The 19,337-nt window shown below is 33.2% G+C and overlaps 1 protein-coding gene across 3 annotated transcripts in view; it reads right to left on the minus strand.

The window, feature by feature from the left end:
- Window positions 1–255: 255 nt before the first annotated feature.
- The window catches only part of LOC136033761 (myosin heavy chain, non-muscle-like), a 79,459-nt gene continuing 60,377 nt past the window's right edge, over window positions 256–19,337 (minus strand). The window contains exons 8-12 of one of the 3 annotated variants that reach the window (XM_065714656.1): window positions 16,894–17,028; window positions 10,835–10,951; window positions 5,447–5,563; window positions 1,597–1,689; window positions 256–435 (exon numbers count right to left, since the gene is read on the minus strand). In XM_065714656.1, coding sequence (XP_065570728.1) covers window positions 409–435; window positions 1,597–1,689; window positions 5,447–5,563; window positions 10,835–10,951; window positions 16,894–17,028 — 489 coding nt within the window. In that variant the 3' untranslated portion in view covers window positions 256–408. Of the gene's footprint in view, window positions 436–1,596; window positions 1,690–3,471; window positions 3,721–5,446; window positions 5,564–10,834; window positions 10,952–16,893; window positions 17,029–19,337 lie in introns of those variants that run through there. The other 2 variants (XM_065714655.1, XM_065714657.1) reach the window with 2 other exon arrangements.

The raw sequence follows: 19,337 nt of genomic DNA on the forward strand, positions 1-19,337 counted from the left end.
TAATTAGATCCATCTATCTATCTATAGCTCTCAGGTAAAATTTCCTATCTTCTTTAGCAAAGCTTAGGCTTTTTGGACTTGCAGAGGGAAAAAAATCCCCTAATTCCTTAGAAAACCTTGCCACAGTGACTTTGTGCATAGTTTAACCAACTCTGAATTGAAGACTACAGAATGCTTTTTAAATGCCTGTATTAAATTTCTTTGCATACCTAAAGAAGCCAAATAATGTTTCGCTAAAATAATATAAGAAGAGAATAATATAAGAAATATAATATAATGATATGATATAATAATATAAGAAATAATAAAAGAAGAGAAATTAAACACAAAATTCCAATTCATTTTCTCCCTCTCCTTAAAACTCGTTTAAGCAAAGGTCCAGGTCTTTTTCTTGCCGGTGTTGGGACCTCATCTTCTGAAACGGTTGTATCTTCCCTGAAATAGAAGGTCAGAATCATTTCAAGATATAATTGCTGATACCACTGGCTGTTAGATACCTGGTTGTTGGAATAAAAACAATTTTCTTAGCAATACAACTGGTTTTCAGTTGTAACAGCTTGAACAGTTTGAACAGCTGTTTGTATGAAAACAGAGAATCTGCTTCAGTTTTTGTTCTGTTATTAAACATTTTTTGTAGTGTCCAAGTCGTTCGGACTAATTGAAGTCGTTAAAAGACACCGTGGAAGCAAAAACTGCTACTTTTGTATTATATAGTACACAATCGAGAAGTGAAGTTTGGTGAATGCTAATAAAATAAAACATTTATTATAAAAATACAATATTTTAGTAACAAAATTAAGAAAATTACAACAAAGAATTATAGTAAGGGGGTCGCACAGAACGTATTATATTAAATACCCAACCTAACCAAAATACCAACAAAATATTCTCCCCCCTTCAATTGATAACACAGATTAGATCATTGGAAACAAAAGAGTGCAAGTTGTACTCTTTGTCTAATGATTTTGAAAATAAGACAGAATCTTCAAGTCCTCATTCACTTATTCAAAGATTAAAATATATCAAAAAGTAATAAAAGTAAAATCAAAGTATTAGAGAACTCTGTTCCACAGGTTGAGGAAGGGAGGGTAACTAGAGGATTTTGTAATTACTAATATAGCTTGAATTATTATAATTTCGAATAATGTTCTCTAATATAGTTCTTTAATTACTAATATAGCTTGAATTATTATAATTTCGAAAATATATGGGCTTGTAAAACAAGAGAAGTCACTATTTTAGCAAGGGGGCACTTTTTTTCTCACTTCAAAATGTTGCTTCTGGCAATGCTTCTGCTCCCAGAGACAGGTGTACTCCCAGGTAGAAGCCCCATGTTTAAAAAATTTAAGAACCAAGATAATAAAATGGAAAATAATGAATAACAAAATAGTAAATAGTCAATAATAGAACAATGAAAAGGTAATTCATAGTGAAAAGATAATAGGATTATGGAAGAAAAGACAAAAGATTGAGAGAAAGATTATGATGGGAAAATAATGAAAAGAAAATTTAAAATAAAAAGAAATTGAAAGGTAAAGAAAGAATAGATAAAAGTTTAATTGAAAACGAAAGGAAAATAATCAATAGGAAATTTACCCTTAGAGAATCTGCATCTCCTCTCAATAGCTCGTCGATGAGGATACGAAGGGCATTATTCCCGGGTCCAAAAAAACCGTTAGACATATTATTCTGAAATGCAAATAAATCATTGAGTGGAACCTAATAACTTTCGTAAGGAACGAACTCCGCCACATAGTAAACGAAAATTTCAAAACAGGTTTTGAAAAAAAAACTACCAAGTGAGGAAGAACCACTTGGTAGTTCTTCAAAAATAGACGAAGTGAGCCAAAATCAAACCTGCATTAGTTAAAAAACGTTCAAAAATTAAAAAAAAGAGAAGAAATAACTGATAGCAAGAAGCGGCATTTAAACTTAAAGATCATAAATTATTCCGGATATGAGAGGGGCTGCCCTCTCCTCAAGGGCTCTCTATTTACGCTTTAATTTTTGTATTCTTTTAAAAATTAGAGTGGTGACAACGAGTCAAATTTTAGCGTAAAGAGCTACGCGTTGGAGAGGGGACAAGCCCTTTCATATATGGACTAATTTCTGTTAGTTTTAAGTTTTAATGTCACCCCTTACTTCCAGTAAAAAAAAACTCGTTTTTTTATTCAATTGTAAATTGAAGCATAAAGTTTGGCATATCTTACAACATGATTCGGTTCAATAAATTCAATTTACCGATATAGCAATATTTTGACGATTCTGCTTGTCTTAGAGCCATCTAATGATGTATAAGAAAGGTAAGCCTAGATGATTAAGTCTTATATTCCATCGGGTTTCGATAAAAACCCTGAATATTTGATCAGATAAATGGTTTTACTTTTGACATTACTTACTTTCTTATGACAATATATGAATACCAGCCAAAGCGTGCCCAATTAAATTTGAGGAAATTCCACCCAAAAAGTTAATTCCGAAGTCTAAAATTAAGTCTCCTCCATCAGAAATTAAGGATAACATCACCTCAAAGTAAGCTCTCACAAAAGACTGCAAATTACTAAAAGTGAAAAAAGATGTTCAAATTTGTTTCTTATCTGAAATACTTACCTTGTGAGCGTAGTTTAAGTGGTTTGAGCCCACCTGCTTCATAATTTAAAAGTGACAGTTTAGATTTAGTTGCTTCTTTTAAATTTTTGAAGAAGCTGATAATTTATCTTCAAAAATTATATGAATTAATACGGAAATGCCGGGTTTAGATTCTCTACGAAAAAAAAAAAAAAAACGATGCTAGACCAAGCTCTGCATTCGTGATTATCAATCGTTAAATTATACAACCGAGTTTTTATTCTAAATCTAAATATCTTGAAGATATTTTAAAAGATAATTTTTACATAAAAAGTTTACAATTTCAAATAAAAAGTTTACAATATATTTTTTACAAAATTTGAAATAAACAGTTTACAAGATAATTTTGGAGATTACCCCTCGATCATTGGTTCTATTTGACGTTGCTTGACACTAAAACATAGATATATGTGCATCTCCTTAGCAACGTGAAGGAGTATGGGGGGGCTGGAGATTCCATTTTGACGGTGTAGGTGGTGTTGGAGATCCTACAAACCCACTTTGTTGTTTCAAAAAGTCACCTTGTGCTTACTTTTGCACTAAAAGTTGGCAGTGAGGGGGGGGGGGATTTTTGAGGGATTATGGGTGAGGTTTAGAAGCATGATCCCATATATATCAAGTCAAAGTATGGTTCCAGTTCAAACGAGACACAATTCGACTTCCTCTCCGCTAAAACATTGGAAATGTAATAGAAGCCTGAGGCAGGGGGTTTTGAGAAGGTCAGAATTCTACTTTTGCTCTCAAATCATACATTAAACTTCAAAATCAAAATATATTAAATATATTAGAATATAAAATATATTCATAGCGAAAAAATGATATGATTATGGAAGAAAAGACAAAACATTGAAAGAAAGATTATGATGGGAAAATAATGAAAAGAAACTTTAGAATAAAAAGATAATTGAAAGATAATGACAGAGTAGATAAAAGATTAAAAGAAAATGAAAGGAAGATAATTAATAGAAAATTTACCCTCGGAAAATCAGTATCTCCTCCCAATAGCTTGTGGATGAAGATACGAAGGGCATTATTTCTGGCTTCAAAAGAAGGCGGTTGTACCAAGTGACCAGCACTGTTAGACATATTAGTCTGAAATGCAAATACATCATTGGATGGAACCTAATAACCTTAGTAAAAAAACGAACTCCACCACATGGTAACCGAAAATTTCAAATAAGTTGAAAAAAAAACACCAAATAAGGAAGAATCACCATTTGAAGCCGATTGAGTAAATGGCAACTATTATTAATATTTATTGCATAAGTAAATTTATAGAGTTTCGAATTATAGCCCAAAACTCGTCAAAAATAGACCAGGTGAGCCAAATTCAAACCTGCATTAGTTAAAAAACATTTAGAAATTAAAAAAAGAGAAGAAATAACTGACAGCAAGAAGCCAAATTAAAACTTAAATAACTCGTAAAGAACGAGTTAAAGAACTGGTTAGAGTTCGTAAAGAACAAACCCCGCGACACAGTAACCGGAAATTTCAAAACAAGCTTTGAAAAAATAAAACTACCAAGTGAGCAAGAATAACTCGGCGATTCTTCAAAAATAGACGAGGCGAGCCAAATTCAAACCTGCATTAGTAAAAAAAACACTCAGAAATTAAAAAAAGAGAAGAAATAACTGATAGGAAGAAGCGAAATTTAAACTTAAAGATCATAAATTTTTCCGGATATGAGAATAGGCTACAGAATAGGCTAACTTCTACACAAGAATAAGCCGGAGGGTAATTCTCTTGGGATGTCTCCTTGATATTTGGAATATGTAATCCAAATTCTAGCTAAAATTTAAACAGATATTTTGTATAGAAAATACGTGGGCTCTAAATCTTCCAAAAACCCTCCTTTTAGTTTTCTTGGTCCAAGTTGGAGAAGGGGTACACGACTCAAAAAATAAATTTCCTTCTTTTCCATAGATCCAAGTCAATTGACCCATAAATTTCATGCTTGTAGTTAAAAGAAAAAACAGGTGTACCTTTCTAATCAAATTTTGATGGTGTTGGTGGTGTTGGAGATCTGAAAGACCCACTTTGTTTTCCAAAGAAGTCAACTTTTGCTTACTATTGCACTAAAAGTTGGCAATGGGGGGATTTTTGAGGGATTATGGGTTAGGTTTAGAAGTGTGATCCCATAGATTTCAAGTCAAAGTACGGATCCAGTTCAAACGAGGCACAATTCGACTTCCTCTCCGCTAAAAGATTGGAAGTGGAATAGAAGCCTGGGGCAGAGGGTTTTGGAACTATTCGCTAAAACATTAGAAGTGGAATAGAAGCCTGGGGCAGAGGGTTTGGGAAGGTCAGAGTTCTACTTTTTCTCCCAAATCATACGTTAAAATTCAAAATTAAAATATATTAAATATAATAAAATATATCAAATATATTAAAACTAAAATCAAAGTATTAGAGAACTCTGTTCCACAGGTTGAGGTAGGGAGAGTAACTAGGGATTCTCTAATTACTAATATTGCGTGAATTATTATAATTGCGTATAACGTTCTCTAATATAGTTCTTTAACTACTAATTCTTCTGCACCCAGAGACAGGGGTACTTCCAGTTAGAAGCCCTTTGTGATAATGAAATGGAAAATAATGAATAACAAAATAGTAAGTAGTGAATAATAAAACAATAAAAAGGTAATTCATAGTGAAAAAATAATATGATTATGGAAGAAAAGACAAAAGATTCAAAGAAAGATTATGATGGGAAAATAATGAAAAGAAAACTTAAAATAAAAAGAAAATTAAAAGGTAAAGTAAGAATTGATAAACGTTTAAAAGAAGGTGAATGGAAAATATTTAATAGGAGATTTACCCTCAGAGCATCAGGATCTCCTCTCAATAGCTCTTGGATGACGATACGAAGGGCATTATTCCTGGCTCCAAAAGAAGGCGGTTGTACAAAGTGACCAGCACCGTTAGGCGTATGAGTCTGAAATGCAAATAAATTATTGAATGGAACCTAACAACTTTCGTAAAGAACGAACTCCACCACACAGTAACCGAAAATTTCAAAACAAGTTTAAAAAAAATACCAAGGGAGGAAGAATCACCATTTGAAGCCGATCGAGTAAATGGTAACTCCTATTAATATTTGTTGCATAATTAAACTTATAGAGTTTCAAATTATAGCCCAAAACTTGTCAAAAATGGACGAGGTGAGCCGAATTCAAACCTGCATTAGTTAAAAAACGTCCATAAATAAAAAAAGAGAAGAAATAACTGATTGCACGACGCAAAATTGAAACTTATAAATTATTAAGATCATAAATTATTCCAGATATTAGAGGGGCAGCCCTCTCATAGAGGGGCAGCTCCTCAAGGCCTCTCTATTTACGCTTTAATTTTTTATTCTTTTAAAAATTAGAGTTATGACAATTGTCAAATTTCAGCGTAAAGAGCTAGGCATTGAAGAGGGGACTGTTCCTTTCATATACGGACTAATTTCTGTTCGTTTTAAGTTTTAATGTCACTCCTTACTTCCATTTTTTAAAAAAAATCAGTTTTTTTTATTTATCTGTAAATTGAGACATAAAAATTGGTATATCTTACAACATAATTCGGTTCATTAAATTCAATTTACCGATATAGCAATATTTTGACCGTTCTGCATGTCTAAGAGCCATCCAATGATGTATAGAAAGGTAAGGCTAGATTAGGTTATTTTATGTACCTGTAATTCAATTGATGACTGAGGCTTATAATCCATCAGGTTTTGACAAAATCCTGGATATTTGATCAGATCAATGGTTTTACTTTTGACATTAATTACTTTCTTACGGCAATATACGAAAACCAGCCAAAGCGTGCCCAATAAAATTTGAGGGAATTCTACGCAAGAAGTTAATTTTACAGTCTAAAATTAACCCTCCTCCATCAGAAGCATAAAGATAACATCACCTCAGAGCAAGCTCTCACAAAAGACTGCAAATTACTAAAAGTGAAAAGAAGATGTTTAAATGTGTTTCTTATCTGAAATGCTTACCTTGTGAGCAACGTTTAAGTGGTTTGAGCCTAACCTCTCCATTATTTGAAAGACGCATTTTACATTTAGATGCTTCTTTCGAATTGTTGAAGAAGCTGATAATTTATCTTCAAAAATCATATAAACTAATACGGAAATGCCGACTTTAGATTCTCTACAAAAAAAATAAAACAATGCTGGACCTAGCTCTACATTTGTAATTATCAATCATTAAATTATACAACCGAGTTTTTATTCTAAATCTAAATATCTTTAAGAGCAATAGTTTACAAGATAATTTTGGAGCTTACCCCACGATCGTTGGTTCTATTTGACGTAGCTTTACACTAAAATATAGGTATATGTGCATCTCCTTAACATTGTAAAGGAGTGTGGGGGGGAGGAGGCTGGAGATTTCTGTCTAGGCACAACTAATATCAGACTAACCACGAACCAGCTCGACTTCCTAGACATTCTTAAAAATCCACACGAATCCACCAAAACATATGGGCCTGTTCTTACATTAATCGTAGAATTATTACAAGGATAAGGCCTGATATAAATAAAAATCAGATAAAAGCTTGTGAATATTGAAATAGATAGAAAATTATTATGTTGATAGAAGCAAAAAATAAAAAATATAGAATTAAATCGAAAATTTTTTTCATAGAAAATATTAGAAAAAAAACAAATAAAAGCTAAAAATTTAGTCACCTTTTTAATAAAGGGAAATCATTTGGAAGAACGCAGTAAGGGAATTAGAAATTAGAAAAGGAAAGGGTTGTAACTTCTTTAAAGGTAACTATAATAAAATTTGTATCCAATTCTAATCAAAAACCTAATATATATATATATATATTTACTGTAAGGATGTTACTTGATAAATTGAAAACAAAAACATTTCAGACAATTATGCTAAATTAAAAAGTCTCTTATTTTATATTGTTTGTTTGAAAATTGAGCGGCAGAATACGCCTTAAATTCTAACATATAATATTAAGAAATAAAAATATACAAAAAAAAAAGTTTAAGTGAGACAGAATTCACTATTATTTGACACAATACCAAACTAATACAGAATAATCTAAGCTACACAGTATAGAGTCTAATTGCTAATGATACAGGGATGCCTATATAATCATATTTACATTTAATTACTTTTATGACAATTACTAATATAGCTTGAATTACTATGATTTCGAAAAGATGAAATTAGTGTAGTCATTACGCAAATAAGCAACATACCTGACAAAATATCGAAAGGAGCATGGCGTTATACAAAACAAAAGAAATAATAGAGAGAGAGAGAGAGAGAGAGAGAGAGAGAGAGAGAGAGAGAGAGAGAGAGAGAGAGAGAGAGAGAGAGAGAGAGAGAGAGAGAGAGAGAGGAGAGAAGATTAACTAGATGTTTTCCTTTGTTGTTTGTTTCAAAAAGTTAGCAGACTAGGAGAATGAATGGTTTTTCTGATGAAAAATCTAAAAATGCTTTATCGAGTTGACTTTTGCGGTTAAAAGGGTGAACATGACCCCCCCCCCCTTTAAGTGAAAGGGTACAATTTCATCTCTACGGTGTGGGCATGGGCACAATAATTTAGCAATTCTATTGGGCACGTTAGTTAGCTGTAGATAGAGTTAGTTTCACTTAAATATAGCAGTTCTTTGTTATTTATTTGATATTCTATTTGAATTACTAGTTTAAAAAAACCCGGTGTTAGTGAAACAAATGTTTAGTCCTTTGTCAGCTAATGTTCTGTTATGGCTGCCCAACAGTTTTTCTGCCTTCCTGAAAAGACTGTTGTTTTGTTTTTTGTTACTTATAAAAATTTGAAATATGAAACATTTATGCCTAATAGTTGTGCCTCTGAGCTCTATAAGCTAAAAATGTTAATTGTAATAGATAAGGGTTTATATTGTTAAACAGACTAAGCCTGTAATTTGGTTTCCAGATAAGCAAAGTTTGAATTTCATATAATATGAAATTTTGCAGATTCTTTCTGTATTATTGTCATTACACCCAGTGGAGTAAAGTCACAAAAATTTGGAGCGGGGGCATTTTTCAATGTCTGAGGGAGGGGTTATTATTGTTTTTCAATTAAATACAAAATAAAAAAATTTGAATGAAAATATCCCCGAAGAGTTTTCTCCAGAATCTAGGGAGGGACATAAAAAATAGGAGGGACCCCCTTCAATTGTTATTACAGATTAGATCATTACCAGACAAAAGAGTGCAAGTTGTACTCTTTGTCCAATGTTTTTGAAAATAAGGCAGAATCTTCAAGTGTTTTTGAAAATAAGGCAGAATCTTCAAGTATCATTTAGGGAGAGAGGAGTATTTACCTCACAGTAGGTAGGGAAAAGTAGCTAAGATTGATATAAATAATATCTAAGACAAAGAGATTTGCAGGATTTCGGTCCGAGCGGGGGATTATAATTTATTTACATTTTTAACGCTGCAAAATTCGTTTAAGTGTTTTGTCGTTATGTTTTTAAGAGCAATACGAAAAATCCACCAGATATTCATACCTGGTAAATCCTTATTTCCTGGATACGCCCTTGATTTCAAAATATATGTTCAAAGTATTATCCACATAATTTAAATTATTTTTACCAAAATGAAGACACAATATTCAACTATATAGTGTCATTTTTTTACCTTTAAAAAGAAGAGAAAAAAAAATCTAAAAGCAAAGAAACCTAAGGCCTATATCTTCCATTCTTCTAAAAAATTGCAAATCTAACTCAAAGCTTATAGAATTTTCAAATGTGTTTACGTTGCATTCAAATTTTCAGGATTTCCAAAATATCAGAAAGTTCTTTATACCGAACTGTAAGTAAGGGGCGACCCAGCTCAACAGTAAACGATACTAAAAAAAAAAATTGATACCGAAAGTTAAATCAAAACAATCAGGTTTTTTTGCTGATTTTAAATAGATAAGTTTCATTAACTTTAGTCTTAACTTTCAATGGTTACGAGCCTGAAAAAAATTACTTATTTTCAAAAAAAAAAGAAGCGGGAAATATCCCCGAAAGTCAACAAATTTTAATGAAAAGCACATCATCATATTCAGCGTATTTGAGAATTCTATTCTACAGGTTAAGGAAGGAAGGGTAACTAGGGGTGAGGAAGGAAAACTAGTTGTCCTCCAATTTTTTGTTCACTGAAATATGGGAATAGAACTTTTAATTTCTGTTTGAATGAAGCCTGAAACGATATTCTGGGATCACTGAAATTGGTAGCAGAGTTCACAGCTTTATCGTCAGTTGAAGTTTTCAGTTTTCAAACTTTTTCAAACTTTGGAATAGGCTAACTTCTAGACAAAAACAAAGCCGGAGGGTAGTTCTCTGGGGAAGTCTCCATGATATTTGCAATTTTTTAAACAAAATTCCAGCTAAAATTTAAACAGATATACTGTGTAGAAAATACATTGGCTCTAAATCTTTCTAAAATCCCTCCTTTTAGTTTTCTTAGTCCAAATTCAAACGAAGCACGATTCAGCTTCCTCTCAGCTTAAACATTGCAAGTGGAATAGAAGCCTGGGGCAGGGGGTTTTGGAAGATCAGAGTTCTACTTTTGCTCTCAAATTATACAGTAAAATTCAAAATCAAAATATATTAATTATATTAAAATATATTAAAATATATCAAAATTTATTAAAAGTAAAATCAAAGTATTAGAGAACTCTGTTCCAAAGGTTGAAGAAGGGAGGGTAACAAGGGGTGTTATAATTACTAATATAGCTTGAATTATTATAATTTCGATTAATGTTCTCTAATATAGTTCTCTAATTACTAATATGGCTTGAATTATTATAATTTTGAAAATATATGGACTTGTAAAACAAGGAAAGTCACTATTTTAGCATGGGGGGCACTTTTTTTCTCGCTCCCAAATATTACTTTTTGCAATTTTTCTGCCCCCAGGGACTAGTGTATTCCTAGTTAGAAGCCCCTTGTTTAAAAAATTTAAGAACCGAGATAGTGAAATGGAAAATAATGAATAACAAAATAGTAAATAGTGAATAATAAAACAATGAAAAGATAATTTATAGTGAAAAGATACTATGATTTAATTCCCATAGAAAAGATACTATGGGAAGAAAGGACAAAAGATTGAAAGAAAGATTATGATGGAAAAATAATGAAAAGAAAATTTAGACTAAAAATAAAATTGAAAGGTAAAGAAAAAATACATAAATAATTAAAAGAAAATAAAAGGAAAATAATCAATAAGAAATTTACCCTCAGAGCATCAGGATCTCCTCTCAATAACTCGTGGATGAGGATACGAAGGGCATTATTCCTTGCTCCAAAAGTAGGCGGTTGTACAAAGTGACCAGCACCGTTAGACATAGTGGTCTGAAATGCAAATAAATCATTGAAGGAAATTATTGACCACTGAAATTAGCAGCAGAGTTCACATTTTTATCGTCAGTCGAATCACAGACTTTTCAAGCTTCGGAATAGGCTAACCTCTAGACAAAAGAAAAAGCCGGAGGTTAGTTCTCTGGGGAAGTCTCTTTGATATTTGCAATATTTTAACCAAATTCCAGCTAAAATTTTAACAGATATTTATTATAGAAAATACATTAGCTTAGAATCTTCCAAAAGTCCCTCCTTTTAGTGCAGAAGGAGTGCACGACTCTGAAAATAAATATCCTTCTTTTCCATAGATCCAACTCAATTGACCCATAAATTTCATGCTTATAGTAGCAAAAAAACAGGTATACCTTTCTAATAAAGTTTTGATGGAGTTGGTGATGTTGGAGATCGGATAAAGCCACTTTGTTCTTCCAAAGAAGTCACCTTGTGCTTACCATTGCACTAAAAGTTGGCAGTGGGGGGATTTTTGAGGGATTATGGTTGAGGCTTAGAAGTGTGATCCCATAGATTTCAAGTCAAAGCATGATTCCAGTTCAAACGAGGCACAATTCTACTTCCTCTCCGCTAAATCAATAGAAGTGGAATAGAAGCCTGAATAGAAGCCGGAATAGGTGCAAGATCGTAATTGTCACCTTCAGACCATACTATTAGAGTTTCTTGTTGCTTTTGATAAGCTGTATCTGGTTGAATTTTCTTGTGTCTAAATATTAAAGGACTTCCTCTCTGCTAAATCCTTGGAAGTGGAATAGAAGCCTGGGGCAGGGGGTTTGGAAGGTAAGAGTTCTACTTTTGCTCTCAAATCATACGTTAAAATTCAAAATCAAAATATATTAAATATATTAAAATACATCAAAATATATTAAAAGTAAAATCAAAGTGTTAGAGAACTCTGATCCACAGGTTGAGGAAGGGAGGGTATTTAGGAGTTCTCTAATTACTAATATAGCTTGAATTATTATAATTTCGAAAATGTATGGGCTTGTCAAACAAGAAAAGTCACTAATTTAACATGGGGGGGGGTACTTTTTTTTCTCACTCCCAAATAATACTTTTGACAATGTTTCTGCCCCCAGAGACTGGTGTAATCCCCGTAAGAAGCCCCTTGTTTAAAAAATTTAAGAACCAAGATAATGAAATGGAAAATAATGAATAACAAAATAGTAAATAATTCCACTCTATCAGCAAGAGCAAGAGGGATCTCTTTACTCAACTCTTCAGCCCCTTTTCCTAGGACATCAAAAGTGCAGTGGTGATCCTCCCGTGCTCTGTTTTGCAAACAAAATGCTTTGTTGTATCTACACTCGCAGAAGATAAGCTTAATTTTCTTCTTGCACATTCTACATCTAACTGTAGATCTTCTCTGCAGTACTTCTGATGTAGTGCCACAACTAAATTCAATAGCAATAGCATCTTTTTCTTTTTCTATGGGATATTCGTCAGCCAACTTCCTCCGATTGTTTCGAGAACAAACACTGCAGAATTCACTCTGCTCCGAAGTTGTATAAAACCTGCATCTACAAAGTTTTCGAGAAGGAACATACTTTTCAGATTTTTTTACTCGTAATAAGAAACGTAGAAAAGCTACAGCTCTGGATCCAACAATAAGCCTTTTCATGGCAAACCCTATTTAAGTCAACTGCTTAGAATAACTTTCATTATTTTTGTCAGGGTGTCCCCCCCCAAAAAAAAGCATAAAACATTTGTAAACACTTTTATTTTTCCACTTACGAATGTTTAGAACGATTCATTAATGGCATTTCTTCTAGTGTCAACAATTATTACAGCTACATTATGAAACACGGTAATATTTACCAAATCATATCACGTAATAGCATTTTGAAATACCTATTGAAAAACACTTTAAAAATATGAAAAATGCATAAAAATATAAGACTAAGTCTTGTAACGTAAGCATAACTCTTTGTATTTTAAATTTCAAAACCTAGATTTTGCTTTTAATTAGTGTCTGCTTTCTGATCCCTATATACAGAAAAAAAAAATCATTTCTTTGTCAAAAAAAATATATATATATGTACCCAGGTTTTGCCTTGTATCCACATATTTGGACATAACTTCCTTTTTTATCCGTTTAATTAATCCTATGCTCAATAGCATTTAAAAATACAGTTATCTTCGAAAGCAACTAGAAACATAAATTAAGCAAACCAAACCGATGAACAGAGAAACAGCACAGATCAGTTTGTCCCGTTTCCCCAGGCTTAGGTTGACGAGCACAAAAAAATTGTCATATAGTCAAATTATAGCCATTTGGCTAGCATGCTAAAAAATAAATGAATTACAACTGGTGAATGAATCCAAAAGAGATGTCAGATCTTCAAAATCCCAAGCCTGTTTATATGCTAACTTTCCAGAAATATACAGATTTTCTTGCCACTTTATGTGAAATTTAAGGGTGATCATTAAGACGTCTTCCACCCAAAGGAGATTTCTAAGTCGCTTTATGGATGCAGAACAAGTTGTAACAACACAAGAAGGGGGGAGGGATAGCAATCCAAATTTCAGTCCCTCATCAAGAGTGGTTAACCACACACTCAAGGACGTTTTTTGGGAAAACATCATAGAATGCAAAGAAACCTGATTCATTTGACCTAACGACCCACTTTTTAAACACCCTGTATCCCAATGAAGGGATACATGCCCTACCTGGGGCATGTTATCCGTATGACGGGAGATAGACTCCCCAGAACTGTACTGGAGTGGCAACCAGAGGGAACCCGAAGAAGAGGGAAGCCGAAGAATACACTTCGTCGTACGTACCAGCGGGACCTAAAACACATCAATGCGATAGTCCAACCCCAGTGGGAAGACGTCTGGGCAGCAGCACATATGAGGGACGACTGGCGGCTCTTTTTGGATGCCCTGGGTGCCTCTGGCGGCACAGGAGGAACTAAGGTCTAAGGTAAGGATCCCAATGAAGGTTCAAAGTGGTTAAACCAAGTGTTTAAACCTATAGTCTACAATATTGAGAATTGTAATTTAATTTTCTAATTGAATTTTCTAATGTCTAAATATTAAAGAATAATTTTCTTCGGAAAATAAAGATGGGGTAAAATAACAGATTCCAACGAATCTAAATACATTGTTAGACATACATTAAATTTCGAAACACAAGTACAAGTTCTTTAAGAGTTTTGTTACCAGCTACATCCACTCTACATCAGTCAGCTTTCGTTACAGCTTATTGCATTGGTATCAACAAAGCACCATTTACAAACTGCAAGTTTTTGGAAAATCAACCCACAAATCGTTCCGAACCCTCTATTAATGACTTTGGAAATAAAACAACTAACTGAGAGGATCAAGCGATTGCCATTACCAGGTAGAATATTTAAATTTTGACAGTTAAATGTGACATTTATTTATTGATAAAATAAAAAAAAACTAATTTTTTTAGCTGAAAGTAAGGAGCGACATTAAAACTTAAAACGAACAGAAATTACTCCGTATATGAAATAAGTTGTCCCCTCCGCAATCCCTCGCTCTTTACGCTAAAGCTTTTAATTGGTTTAAAAAGTAGAATTGTGGCAAAGAGTCAAACTTTAGCGTAAAGAGCGAGGGATTGCGGAGGGGACAACTCATTTCATATACGGAGTAATTTCTGTTCGTTTTAAGTTTTAATGTCGCTCCTTACTTTCAGCTAAAAAATTAGTTTTTTTTAATTTAATTTCTGAACGTTTTTGAATTAATGCATGTTTGGTTTTGGCTCTCTGCACATAAATTATTAAAATGAAATTTGTATATTAATTCTTTTTTGGCTAAATGGCTTTCTCTTAGTTTTGATCAGACGATTTTGAGAAATAAGGGGTGGAGAAGGAGGCCTAGTTGCCCTCCAAGTCTTCGGTTACTTAAAAAGGCAACTAGAGCTTTTAATTTTTAAAGAACATTTTTATTAGTAAAAAATATACGTAACTTAAGAATTAACTGACGTAACAAACTTTCATAACCTTATATTTTATTATGTATACGAGGGGGTTTGTACCCTCGTTAATACCTCGCTCTTTACACTAAATCGTAAGTTTTGTCCCAATTCTTTAAGAATGACCCCTGAATCAGAAAGGCCGTAGAATAAATAGTTGAAATTACTAAAAATACTTTAGCATAAAGAGCAAGGTATTTATCTCCTCCTAAATACCTCGCTCTTTATGCTAAAGTAGTTTTAGAACCCCTCATATGCGTAATAATCTCTGTTCGTTTTAAGTTTCAATGCTACTTCTTCCTTTCATTTGAAAAAACATTTTCATGTTTATTTTTCATTGTTTTCTTATAGTAATGCTAGAGAATCCTGCGCCCTTGTCATTGAATTTTTCTTCCCCCATGACAGATTCCTCCAAGGAAAGATCCTCCAATATAGCCCCCTCTCCTCAGCCCCACCCCCAAACAAAATAAAATCCCCCTGAAAACGTCTGTACACTTCCCAATAACCATTACTATATGTAAACACTGGTCAAAGTTTGTAACTTGCAGCCCCTCCCCCAGGGATTGTGGGGGGGGGGGGTAAGTCATCCCCAAAGACGAAGTTATTATGAAGAACAAAATGGCTATCTCAAAATTTTGATCCGTTGACTTTGGGAAAAAAATGAGCGTGGGAGGGAGCTTAGATGCCGTCCAATTTTTTGGTCACTTAAAAAGGGCACTAGAACTTTTCAGTTCCGTTAGAATGAGCCCTCTTGCGACATTCTAGGACCACTTGGTCGATACGATGACCCCTGGAAAAAACAACAACAAATAAACACGCACCCGTGATTTGTCTTCTGGCAAAAAATACAAAATTCCACATTTTTGTAGATAGGATCTTGAAACTTCTACAGTAGTGTTCTCTGTTACGCTGAATCTGATGGTGTCATTTTCGTTAATATCCGACGACTTTTAAGGGGTGTTTCCCCCTATTTTCCTAAATAAGGCAAATTTTCTCAGGCTCGTAACTTTTGATGGGTAAGATTAAACTTGATGAAACTTATATATTTAAAATCAGCATTAAAATTAGATTCTTTTGATGTAGCTATTGATATCAAAATTCAATTTTTTAGAGTGTTGGTTACTATTGAGCCGGGTCGCTCCTTACTACAGTTCGTTACCACGAACTGTTTGATTGATCCTGAGACAAATGGTAGTTTTTAAATTAATTTCATACCTTCTGAAGTTGACCTGAAAAACATAACTTAATATTATTTGCAAATCTATCTATGTTCTTTGACAACCTGGGTATATTTACACTAATTTTGCTCATTTAAATTGTAAGAAAAAAAGTAGTAATAGCAGTATCCCCAAAATTTTCAGCTTAACACCCCCAGTCGTTCTCGATATATTGCTGAGGTGTTTTATTGGTAACCATAAACACAATGCCTTTTGATTTATGACAAAGTTTAGCAGTAAAGCATAATAGGCCAATTGCATAATAGGGGGATGGGGTGATATGCTTAATATTACAAAAGACATTGCAGCTGGACCATTCGACTATGCTGAAAAAGTGGCTGTCTCAAAATTTTGACTGGATGTGTTCGAAAAATTACTATTACTCTGAATGTCATTTTCTTTTGTATATACATAGGTTTACGGCATCAGCGATTAGCCTAGCCATAGCTGGTGCAAGATAGCCTGGGCTCATCAATTGAGACCGATTTACACACCCTTTAAAGAAGCTTAAAGCCAAGCATTAACCACCTATCTAAGGACCAGTGACTCTTTCGTTTGTTTGTATTTTCTTTTCGTAAGAGGAAAAACATTAACGCTTTGAAAAAAGAAAAGACTTTCAGCTAAAACTTACATCAGAATCTGGACATTACTTAGCTATTGTACAAAACCGCTATGTAAGCAATCTGGTGCATCCTACAAATAATAGACGATTTCCAAAGTGAAAATCAAAGCACGTTTAAGCACAATTAAAACACAATACTTGCTTCATTCAGTTTGTCTAAGTCACTCATTTCTGGATTGGGTGGCTCCAATGCAGGTGATGGATCTGAAAGCTCATCAAACCTTTCATCTTCATTATTTTCAATAGCGTCTTGGTCACCACTACTTGTTCCATCTACCTAAAATTAACATATTAATTTTAGAAAACACGAATTAGAAATCCTATATAAAACATTACATTCAACTAGGATTGTACCATAAGTTCGTTTTTTCAGTGGATCTTCAAAACTGCGTAAAACGAACTTGTTCCTGCTTTACATCAGGGACGATTTTGATTTTTTTTTTTTTTTTGCCGTTGATTATTTATAAAGATGACAATTTCCCAAAAGTATTCGAAAGTTAAGACTGTAGATCCGTCCCTCCTCTTTGTGCTTGTCTGAAATTTGAAACTATCTAAATTTGTTCCTATGTATCAGCAACAACAAGAGGGTTCTCTTTACTCAACTCTTCCGCCCCTTTTCCTAGGATATCAAAAGTGCAGTGGTGATCCTCCCGTGCTCTTTTTTGCAAACAAAACGCTTTGTTGTATCTACCCTCGTAGAAGATAAGCTTAATTTTCTTCTTGCACATTCTACATCTAAGTGTAGATCTTCTATGCAGTACTTCTGATGTAGTGCCACAACTAAATTCAATAGCAATAGTATCTTTTTCTTTTTCTATGGGATATTCGTCAGCCAACTTCCTCCGATTGTTTTGAGAACAAACACTGCAGAATTCACTCTGCTCCGAAGTTGTATAAAACCCGCATCTACAAAGTTTTCGAGAAGGAACATACTTTTCAGATTTTTTTACTCATAATAAGAAACGTAGAAAAGCTACAGCTCTGGATCCTATATTAAGCCTTTTCATGGCAAACCTTATTTAAGTCAACTGCTTAGAATGAATTTCATTCTTTTTGTCTGGGTGTCCCCCCCCCTAAAAAAAGCATAAAACATTTGAAAACACTTTTATTTTTCCACTTACGAATGTTTAGAACGATTCGTTAATGGCATTTCTTCTAGTGTCAACAATTATTACAGCTACATTATGAGACATGGTAATATTTACCAAATCATATCACGTAATCACATCTTGAAATACCTATTGAAAAAAACTTTGAAAATATGAAAAATGCATAAAAATATAAGACTAAGTCTTGTAACGTAAGCATAATTCTTTTGTATTTTAAATTCCAAAACCTAGAATTTGCTTTTAATTAGTGTCTGCTTTCTGATCCCTATATACAGAAAAAAAATCATTTCTTTGTCAAAAAAAAAAAATGTGTACCCAGGTTATGCCTTGTATTCATATATTTGGACATAACTTTCTTTTTTATCCGTTTAATTAATCCCATGTTCAATAGCATTTAAAAATACTGTTAGTTATCTTCTAAAGCAACTAGAAACATAAATATAGAAACCATACAATTGAATTAAGCAAACCAAACCGATAAACAGAGAAACAGCACAAATCAGTTGTTCCCTTCCCCCAGGCTTAGGTTGACCAGCACAAAAAATTGTCATATAGTCAAATTATAACCATTTGGCTAGCATGATAAAAAATAAATGAATTACAACTGGTGAATGAATCCAAAAGAGATGTCAGATCTTCAAAATCCCAAGCCTATTTATTATAATATGCTAACTTTCCAGATATATACAGATTTTCTTGCCATTTTATGTGAAATTTAAGGGTGATCATTAAGACGTATTCCACCCAAAGGAGATTTCTAAGTCGCTTTATGTATGCAGAACAAGTTGTAACAACACAAGAAGGGGGGCGGGATAACAATCCAAATTTCAGTCCCTCATCAAGAGTGGTTAACCACACACTCAAGGACGTTTTTTGGGAAAACATCATAGAATGCAAAGAAACCTGATTCATTTGACCTAACGACCCACTTTTTAAACACCCTGTATCCCAACGAAGGCTCAAAGTATTCAAACCTATAGTGGATATATATTGAAAATTGTAAGGCGAACTAAAATACTAAAAATATTTTAGTATATTAATTTGCTAAATAAAATAGATGTAAAACTCAATATGTTCACATTATCTGACAAATTTTCTCCCATATCTCGTCACAGCCAACTCTTTCTTGAAAACTTAAGGCAAGATCATAAGTGTCACCTCCAGACCATACTATTAGAATTGCTTGTTGCTTCTGATAAGCTTTATCTGACTGAATTTTCTAATTGAATTTTCTAACGTCTAGATATTAAAGGAAAATTTTCTTCGTTAAAATAAAGATAGGGTGAAATAACAGATCGCGGATCTGTCGCTCAATAGTCAGGAGCAACCCGGCTCAATAGTAAACGAAACTCTAAAAAACGGAATTTTGATGCAAAAAAATACACCAAAAGAATTTAATTTTCATGCTGATTCTAAATATATATGTTTCATCAAATTTAGTGTTTGTCATTAAGAGTTACGAGCCTAAGAAAATTCG

The sequence above is a fragment of the Artemia franciscana genome, chromosome 12 (assembly GCF_032884065.1).
Source record: "Artemia franciscana chromosome 12, ASM3288406v1, whole genome shotgun sequence".
NCBI lineage: Eukaryota > Metazoa > Arthropoda > Branchiopoda > Anostraca > Artemiidae > Artemia > Artemia franciscana.